General features: G+C 45.8%; 1 protein-coding gene across 4 annotated transcripts in view; it reads left to right on the top strand.

Annotated features, from left to right (window-relative positions):
• The first annotated feature begins 1399 nt into the window (after positions 1-1399).
• CNNM2 (cyclin and CBS domain divalent metal cation transport mediator 2) overlaps positions 1400-10413 on the top strand; it is a 111579-nt gene continuing 102565 nt past the window's right edge. For 3 of the 4 annotated variants that reach the window (XR_013839332.1, XR_013839333.1, XM_079977417.1), the window contains exon 1: positions 1520-3170. Coding sequence is in view for 2 of the 4 variants with exons in the window: in XM_079977417.1 (XP_079833543.1) it covers positions 1535-3170 (1636 nt within the window). In the remaining 2 variants the exon portion in view is untranslated. Of the gene's footprint in view, positions 3171-10413 lie in introns of all 4 variants that reach the window. The other variant, XM_079977418.1, reaches the window with a different exon arrangement.

Here is a 10413-nt window from a genome sequence, read left to right as displayed (position 1 = left end):
GAACTTGTTGCTCAGGCAAGGAGCAAACAGAAGTAGGGGATGTGGCAATGGATGACACTCAGCCAAATATCACCATACCCTTTTTTAAAAAAACAAACAAAATCCCACATGCCTACAGCTACACAAATGTGCTCCATAGTGTTCCCAGTCAGGTACTATGTGATTTTTTATATTGGATTTTCTTCCCATTATTGAATGAAATGTGGATCAGGAAAAACTGAATTTAGGGAAAAGTGCAGGATGAGGAGAAAGCTGCAAAAACAAAAACTGAGTCACAAGCTAAATCTACCTATTAAGCCAAGGTATCAAACAACAGAAGGATGCAATTAATCGCTGAAGCAATATATTCATTGCAGTGACTAACAAAACAGAGATATGAAACTCTAAAGCAGAATGTTTAGGGATCTGAAATGTTTTGCTTTTAAGACTTTAATATCAGTATTACTGTTGTGCATATTGAGCCAGTCACTCTCAGCCCTAGCCTACCTCACAGGGGTCTTATGGGGGATTAAATGAGGAGGGGGAGAACCATAATGCAAGCCACCTTGAGCTCCTTGGAGAAAATGGTGGGATATAAATGCAGTGATGATGAAGGCATTTATTACATGGACAATTGGGAGAGCAGGGTTTCACAGACCCATTGTCTCTGCAACCTATGAATGTGAAATTTTTACGAGTTTTGATAGCCCGACAGGGACAACAGCCTTGAAAGAGGAAAAACCGTCAAAGGCGGTAAATGCGCACAACAAAAGAAAACGCCGACAGGGGAAACGTGCCTCTGTGACAGCGAGGTCGAACCTGAGGGAAGGAGCGCATCCTTCACGCACGAGCAGTTTCGCGCTTAAGATCTCAAGAGGAGCCGGCACGAAGCTCTCGCCTCTATTGGCCACCCTTTCCACCAATCGCCGCTCTCCTCCCTTCCCATTGGCTCGTCGTTCAGCCCGGCTTGCGCTCACACACATACACACAGCAGTCATGCGCTTCTTTAATTTGGGGGAAGGGGGCGGGGCGCACCGCGAACGAACCCGCCCCCCCCCTTTCGCGGCCGTAATAAGAGTTACTGGATGCGGACGGAGCGCGCAACCGGAGTCTCGCTCGCCTCGTTCATTCCCTGCAACACGCGCCTCAGGCCTCCTTCCCTGTCCCGTAAGCCGAGCGAAGCTCTCCTCCTCCCACTGTGGCTCGTGTGCGCAGGCAGGCGGCCGCCGGCCGGCTCGCTGGCTTTCGCCTCCCCCCCCCCGCTCCCCTATCGCATGCGCGCTCTGCGATTGGACGGTTGTTTTTTCTTCCCCTCCCTACTCCATCTCGTCGCCCCGCTTGTACTCACCTGATTGGCTGAGGCGCACGCGCGGGCTCCGCGCCCCCCTCCCCCCGTCCCCCTCAGGGGTAGGGGTTGGAGTAGCTCCTGGCCGAGGCCCGGCAGTCGCTTGGCATCCCTCGAGGGATTCGCAGCTGGCCGTGGCCGTTGAGCGTCGTCGCGATGGAGCTGCCCCGCTTACTGTGGCCGTGGTAGTACTACTGTGGCCGTGGGAATATGGCCGCGCCGCTGCCCGCGGCTGCCGCCTGGCTCCTGGCCGGGCCGGGGGGAGGCGGCGAGAGGGAGACGCGGGTCGCGCTGCGGTCGCCGCTGCTGCTGCCGCTGCTGCTGGGCATCCTCCTCAGCCGCTGCCTGGGAGAGCAGCCGCCGCGCGCCGCCTCCGCTTCAGCCGCCGCCGCAGCCGCCTCCTTACTGCCCGGCGCCTCCGACTCTGAGGAGACGGTGATCATCGGGCTGCGGCTGGAGGACACGAACGACGTGTCGTTCATGGAGAAGGGCGTGCTGCGAGTGAGCGAGAGGAGCCGGGTCAAGCTGCGGGTCTACGGGCAGAACATCAACAACGAGACCTGGTCCCGCATCGCCTTCACCGAGCATGTCCGATGGAGGGATGGCGAAGGCAGGCGGCCGCCGGCGGAGCAAGAGGACGGCCCGGCCCCCGTGGGCTCTTCCTCCCCGGCCCCGCAACGCTGCGGCATCCGCACCTCGGACATCATCATCCGGCCGCACATCACCCTCAACCGCCGCACCTCGGGGGTCATCGAGATCGATATCAAGCCGTTGCGAAAAACGGAGAAGAGCAAGTGCTATTACCTGTGCACCTCCGTGTCCTCCCCGGCTATCCTGGGGGGGCCAGGGAGCTCGGCCGGGGGCAGCGGTGGGGGAGGGAGCATCATTGGCCCCGATGGCGGCCCGTGGACCGAGACCACCTGGATCTACCATGATGGTGAGGATACCAGGATGATTGTGGGAGAGGAGAAGAAATTCTTGTTGCCCTTCTGGCTTCAGGTGATCTTCATCTCCCTCTTACTGTGCCTCTCTGGCATGTTCAGTGGACTCAACCTGGGACTTATGGCCCTCGACCCTATGGAGTTGCGTATTGTGCAGAACTGTGGGACAGAAAAAGAGAAGAATTATGCTAAGCGTATTGAGCCTGTGCGCCGCCAGGGGAATTACTTGCTCTGCTCCCTGCTGTTGGGCAATGTATTGGTCAACACCACTCTGACCATCCTGCTCGATGATATTGCTGGTTCTGGACTGGTGGCCGTGGTGGCCTCCACTATCGGTATCGTCATCTTCGGTGAGATTGTGCCGCAAGCTATTTGTTCCCGGCACGGCCTTGCCGTAGGCGCCAACACCATCTTCCTCACCAAGTTTTTCATGATGATGACCTTCCCGGCCTCTTACCCAGTCAGCAAGCTTCTAGACTGTGTCTTAGGGCAGGAGATAGGTACTGTCTACAACCGTGAGAAACTACTTGAAATGTTGAGGGTTACTGACCCCTACAATGACCTAGTTAAGGAGGAGCTGAATATAATTCAAGGGGCGCTGGAACTGCGCACAAAGACAGTGGAGGATGTAATGACTCCACTACGGGACTGCTTCATGATTACTGCTGAGGCTGTGCTCGATTTCAACACTATGTCTGAAATCATGGAAAGTGGTTATACCCGTATTCCTGTATTCGAAGGGGAACGCTCCAACATTGTGGACCTCCTTTTTGTCAAGGACTTGGCCTTTGTGGATCCTGATGACTGCACTCCGCTCAAGACCATAACCCGTTTCTATAACCACCCGCTGCACTTTGTCTTCAATGACACCAAGCTTGATGCCATGCTTGAGGAATTCAAAAAAGGTGGGATGGTGGTGGTTGGTGATGGGAGTGGGGAAGATGAATGCAAAAAGGAGCTTTAAGGGCTGGAATTTTTTTTAATTTTATTTTTTTTAAAGAAATGAGAACAGAGAATCTTGGGATGCTGAATATTACTCAAAACAAATTTGATGCTTGCATGGTGCAATTGTAGAATAGCAAACAGTTTCTTTCACCCTCACTTCCCCCCTGGTAATAATAGGGTTTCATCTACTGCCCTATTCATTTTTGAGTCTGCACACTTTGTTGAGTATTATTATATTACTAAAGAGGTGATTTAACATTTTTTCAGCAGACAGTGTGTATAAGCATATGATATGGAATCCTTGCTCCCTCCTCTATGCATCGTTCTTACTTACCTTGTTACATACGGTATATTTTATGTGTCCACACTTTGTTTTTTTATATGTACATCTCACTTTTCTGAAAAAGTGTCTCTCATGACACAAAAGTAGTTTTATGGGCCAAAGTCACGTGTTTGTGTAAAAAAGAGCATGTACAAATAGGTAAGCACAAGATAATGGATCACAAGATTTGTAGCAGTGTTCTTGGCTTACCATTCATGGTTTGTCTGAGAGAGACGTATGACGAGTTCATATTTGTTGTAACACTAGGAGCTATGGCTTAGCTCTGGGTACTGTGGCAGCAGGAGAATCTGGGGAGGGGTGAAGCAGCTGTGATTTTTTTGGTGCATGGTTGCACATTCATGCTTAGCCATGGTTGGCTTAGTATTACGTGCAAACTGAGCCTTTGAATAACTCTAAAACTGAGTTCTGTGTTTAAAGCTAAGTGAAGTATTATTTATAGATAGTTAAGAATTAATTTTGAACTAAAGTTGTCACGTGTTACAAGATTCTTACCTGGAAGACATTTGTGTGGGAATCAATATAAAGGCTGGATGAAGATTATAACATGTGGTCTAGATTGGTGCTTTTCACTCCTTATACACATACTGAGAAGCTGCAATTGATTGTGTTCTCCCACTTTCACACCCTGCGAATTTGGACTAAAAACGTGTACAATAAGGTCACATTATGATCAATGTGTAGGTTTTCCATTAGGTCTTGCACAGAAGTATCTTTTGTATGATAATTCTCCCGTAACGTGAAGTGTTCCTTCAGTGAAGGCTACACTGTAAAATATTATTGGTATTTACAGTCACTCTGTGTTTCCTACTACTGGTACATACATGGTAAGTGCTGACTCTAATCAAGAACACTTAATGGGCAGCTTGGACCATATGAGTTCTATGATTTCTGAATTCTGCAATATAGCTCCTTTAGTCTTACGATGATTAGAAAAAACACTTAGAAAACTCTCTTACTCTAATTATCTGTTTCTCAAGTTCAATAAGCAAGGGCACAAAGGCTTATCTTTGATGATTACCCATCAGTTGTGGAACTCCTCACTGCAGACTTAACCAAGCATGAGCACCGTTAGGAAAAACTGTAACGACCCACCTGTTTGAGCTTGTCTTTAGCATCAGATATATTGGGAAGGTATAGCAAAAGATGCGCTTGTTCTGTTTCATTCATTCATTCATTTTTTTGTTAAGCACCCTGAGCCTTCAAGTTGGAGCAGTCTAGAAATCTAAAGAAACAAATTACAGTGGTACTTCAGGTTAAGTACTTAATTCGTTCCGGAGGTCCGTACTTAACCTGAAACTGTACTTAACCTGAAGCACCACTTTAGCTAATGGGGCCTCCCGCTGCTGCCGCGCCGCTGAAGCACAATTTCTCTTCTCATCCTGAAGCAAAGTACTTAACCTGAAGCATTATTTCTGGGTTAGCAGAGTCTGTAACCTGAAGCGTATGTAACCTGAAGCGTATGTAACCTGAGGTACCAGTGTATTGATTAAAAGTCCACAGATCAAATTTAGTGATCTGTGGCCCAGTGGACCATCTTTAAGAGTTGCATTTGTTATACAGCTGGGCAAACAGATTACTGCTAGTGTTAACCTTTTCTCAAGGTAATTCCTGCACTGTGACTGAACTTTTGCACTCAGTTTCTGATTGGTAGACAGTAAACTCTGCTAGTTAAATTGCAGAGCACTATCTTGCAAGGCTTGCAGGAGAGGTTAATAATAATAATAAAGGTTTCTATGCTTGAAGCAACAGAAAGAGCAGGCAAGTAGTAGGTCCCTTGTGTGAAGATTGAGAAATGCTATTGAGTGACAGAGAGAAGATGGAACCACTCAACATCTACTTTGCTTCTGTCTCCATCTAAAAGTAAAGCAGTGCCCAGCCTGGTGATAACAGAATAAAGGATGCAAGGGAGGAAGCTGAAGCCCAAGATAGGAAAAGAGGTGGTAAGGGAACACCTGGCTATTTAAAATGAATTCAGATCTCCAGGGTCAAATGAGCTGCTCCCAAGGTACTAAAGGAACTTGTGGGTGTAATCTCAGAGCCTCTATCTATAATTTATTCAGAATTTTTGGAGAACAAGTGAGGTCCCTGCAGACTGGAGGTGGGCAAATGTTGTCCCCATCTTCTAAAAGGGAGAAAAAAGAAGACCCAGGTAACTACTGACCCGTGAGCTTGACATCAATACCGGGAAAGTTCCTAGAACAGATATTGAAACAGCCTGTGAGCACTTAGAAAAGGATGCTGTGGTTACTAAAACCCAGCGTGGTTTTCTCAAAAACAAGTCATGCAGACAAATCTTATTTTTTTTATAGAGTTGCAAATTTGTTGGATCAGGAGAATGCTGTGGACATAGCTTATCTTGATTTCAGTAAGGCTTTTGACAAAGTCTCCCATGATAATTTTGAACAGAAACTGTGGACTGGACAAGATAACTGTTAGGTGATTTTGTAGCTGGTTGACTGACCGAACCCAAAGAGTGCTCACTAACGGTTCCTTATCATCCTGGAAAAAAGTGACAAGGGGGGTGCTACAGAGTTCTGTCCTGGGCCTGTTGTTGTTTAACATTTTTATAAACCAATTGGGTGAAGGTATTGAGGGGATGCTCATACAATTTGCAGATGACACCAAACTGGGAGGGGTAGGCAATGCCGCTGAAGACAGAATTGGGATTCTAGATAACCTTAACAGATTGGCGAACTGGGCCCAAACTACGAAAATGAAATTCAAAAGGGACAAGTGTAAGGTTCTGCACTTAGACAGGAAAAACCAGCTGCATGAATATAATATGGGGGGCACCTGGCTTGCCAGTAGTACATGTGAAAAGGATCTACGGGTCTTAGTGGACCACTACCTGAACATGGGTCAACAGCGGCAAAAAAGATGATCAAAGGCACCAACCCTTATGAGGAACGGTTGAGGGAACTCTGTATCTTTAGCCTGGTAAAGAGGAGACTGAGAGAAGATATGGTAGCCATCTTCAAATATCTAAGGGGCTGCCACATGGATGATGGAGCAAGCTTCTTTTCTCCTCCAGAGGCTAGGACCCGAATCAATGGATTTGAGTTATGAGAAAGGAGATTCTGAAATAACTTTCTGACAGTAAGAGCTATTCAGCAGTAGAACAGACTTCCTAAGCAGGTGGTGGACTCTCCTTCCTTGAAGGCTTTAAAGCAGAGTTTGGATGGCCATCTGTCTTGTATGATGTAGTTGAGATATTTTCATTTCATTTCATTTCAGGCTAGATGACCCTCAGAGTCCCTTCCAACTCTACAATTCTATGATTCTATCTAATCAGCACACTTAACATTTTGTTCTAAGCCTTAGTTTTACCATTTAATAATAACCCATGTTTGAGTTGACTATAAGTTCTGAAATATTTTGATTCGCACAAATTAATGAGAGACCTTAATGGTTAAATCCGTTTACATGCCTGCTGTATCTTTATGTATTTTAGGTAACCATTTTCTAAAGAAGGTGAAAATGAAAAGGTAACCTAGGATGTTTTATGGTCACCTGAATTATAACTTCTGAGCAGTACATTTGGGCAGATTGAATGATAAATTATGAATTCTGAAGCTATTTCTTTTTACTATGGCTTTCCCATTTTTATAGCAAAAGCTTCCATTTCTACAATGTCACTAAAAGCAACAAGAACAAGAGGACTATGATGGAAAAACCCAAAATGGAATAATTTAAAATGTAACTAAAACAAATGCTTGTTTTCCAGCCCTGTTGTAGTAGATGCTTTTAGGCTGCAATCCTATATCAATTTACCTGAGAGTATGGCCAGCAGCAATAAAACTGTTAGCACATTTGCAAAGCTAAACACGGTCTGATATGGTTTCAGACTGGATGGGGGAACCACTTGTTGAGATACCTTCATTGCAGGAGATTGGACTAGGTAACCCTTGGGGTACCTTCCAACTCTGCAATTCTATGATTTTATGAATTCAATAGCTTATTCCCAACCAGCCATGCATAAAATCACAGGGTTATAAGAATGTAAACCACGTTGAACACTGCATGACTGATTTCTGAGTAAAAATGTATAGGCTTGCTTTTAGTGGTAGTGTAGAAGTGAAATACGGTCATACCTTGGAAGTCAAACGGAATCCGTTCTGGAAGTCCGTTTGACTTCCAAAACGTTCGGAAACCAAAGTACAGCTTCTGATTGGCTGCATGAAGCTACTGCAGCCAATTGGAAGCTACGGAAGCCCTGTTGGACGTTTGGCTTCCAAAAATAGTTCGCAAACTGGAACAGTCACTTTGCGGCGTCCGGGAGCCAAAGCGTTCAAGAACTAAGCTGTTCGAAAACCAAGGTACGACTGTATGTTGCTATGAAAATGCTGGTACTATATTAAAGGTTTCTTTGTAGTAATCTGCAAGTCTGTCTAAATAATGATTTGTACACATTTGTTTCGATTGGAGATGGGAACCTGCCTTGATCTGATCTGGTGTGTTTGAGAGAGAACTACTCTGAAAAGCTGTAGTAAGGGCCTTATTCCATTGTAAAACAAAGTCTTCTTGAATCTGGTTGGTTAGTAGTGTGGTATTGTATGGAGGGAGCCCCTGCCAAAATTGTTCAGGATATGATTTAAGTCATTGTTTCCACATAACTTCCAGACCTTTTATGGGAACCATAGATGTTCCTGGTTATTGCACCAAAATGTACTTGGACTTGTGTATTAACATACCTAATTTTTGCTATTGTATCTGTATTATAGCAACTGTATTTCTTCATTAGTGATGCCTTATTAGCTTTGAGCTAGTTGGTTGAGCAATAGTTCTCTGATATATACTATCTTTGTAAAATAGCAAATTCCCTTTACTATTTTATCCCAACATGTTAATAAGGTATCATGATCTCCCCCCCAACAGTAGAAATATGCTGATGTCTATACTTTCCCCCACTTCAAATTATTTGAGGAATACAGAGTGTTGGGCTGGCCCTGCAGGGTAGATTTTGGAAATGATGAAAGGGCACATTTTGATTTTGATCAGACTGGAAAGTTTAATCAGACTGCAAGTTTAACATTCAGTGCTTCAAGGATTAATAATAAGAGCCATTTAAAAGTACATTAAAAACTGATTGACATTTAGAGTTGCTGAGTATGTGACCCTGAATCGTTTGGAAAGATGAATTACTGTCTTTGTACTTTGCAGCCTGAGGCTGTGGTGTTGCTTTAACTCTAATAATTTGACTGTAACTTAATGTATTTTCATGGTAGGAGATAAAATGTCACAAAAGCCCTACATTGCACATTCTGTCCATTTACCATATTTTTCGCCCCATAGGACGCACCAAGTTTTTTTGGGGGGAAATAAAGAAGAAAAAAATTATTTCCCCCCCAGGTGCTTGTGGGGCCGGCAGCGGGGAGAAGCGCTCTTCTCCCCACTGCCAGCCTTCAGACCAGGTCCGGGGACAGCGGGAAGATGCGCTGCACCTCCCAGCTGTCCCCGGAGCTTGCGGGGCAGGCAGCGGGGAGAAGCGCTCTTCTCCCCGCCGCCTGCCTGCAGACCAGGTCCGGGGACAGCGGGAAGACGCGCTGTGCCTCCCCGCTGTCTCCGGAGCTTGCGGGGCTGGCGGCGGGGAGAAGCACGCGTCTCCCCGCCGTCAGCCTCCAAACCACATCGGGAGACAGCAGGATGGCGGCGTTCTGCCTCCCTGCTGTCCCCCGACCTTGTGGGGCTGGCGCTGCAGCTCTCCTGAAGCCTGGAGAGTGAGAGGGGTCGGTGCGCACCGACCACTCTCGCCCTCCAGGCTTCAGCGAAAGCCTGCATTCGCCCCATAGGACGCACAAACATTTCCCCTTCATTTTTGGAGGAGAAAAAGTGTGTCCTATAGGGCGAAAAATACGGTAGTCTATCCACTACCCGGAAGCTTCCTGCATTGCCCATTGAAAGCCTTTCTCGCCCTCTCCCTGGCTTTGAACCCTTAACAGAGATAGGAAACATAGAATCATAGAATTGTAGAGTTGGAAGGGATCCCAAGGGTCATCTAGTCCAACTTCAATGCGTCTTTCAAAACTTTTCTCTGCTGGGTTTTGTTTCCCCTCTCTGATTCTATGTGATGCTCTGGCAGAGGTGCAGAAAATGATCCTTCAGAAAGGATAGAATAAAGACCATTGCCTTGGTTTGAACTTCTTTTTTGTTGTGTCTTCTAGAGGAAGAACTGTGGACATGGGTTATTAGGTTATTAGCACCCTGTAACACCCTACATAATGCGGCCATAGGACTAAGTTCTGTGTAAATAGCTTAGTTTTATCTCTAGAAAGAAGCTAGGTGTGTTCATTTGCAAAAGGCTGAGTGACTTGGCTTAAGTTCGACAGCATGGAGTGCATAAAAGCTTTGGTTTGGAAAGAAACTTGTGGGCAGTTCTTTGCTTGCCTCTCTTCCAATTGACAAGTGTGTTTTTAATGATCCTGTTTGCTTGAGCCTTGGCTAAAACCGCTGGCATTCCTTCTTGTCGTTTTTCTTCACTGGCTGTTCTCAGCATGTATGATCCTAAATCCAAAGCCTTCTATTTCTAGCTTACTGCAAGAATTCAGCTTGAAAATGCCTTGTGTTGTGACACTAATATTGTAAAGCTGGCACACTTAGCACAGACCGTTCATTGTACAGCAGCTTTCCCAGTGCCCTTTACAGCCCTACAGTTCAGGAGTTTCTGTGAGTTATTCCTTATCTGCTACAATAGTAGACCTGGAGAAGTTGAGTTTTGCTTCTTGTTCTTTTTAAAATCCTTCTGTTTGCTACTGTATTACACTACAAGATTGCTGAGTTTGAATTAATAACCTGTTTCACAGAAAATGTGGCTGCATCATTCTGCTTTCGTGATCATTTGAGTGCACTAAAGTTTCTTTTCT

The sequence above is a fragment of the Podarcis cretensis genome (assembly GCF_951804945.1).
Source record: "Podarcis cretensis genome assembly, chromosome: 5".
Classification (NCBI taxonomy): Eukaryota; Metazoa; Chordata; class Lepidosauria; order Squamata; family Lacertidae; genus Podarcis; species Podarcis cretensis.
Note: the sequence above shows the minus strand (reverse complement) of the source record. Positions and strands in the feature narration are given on the sequence as shown.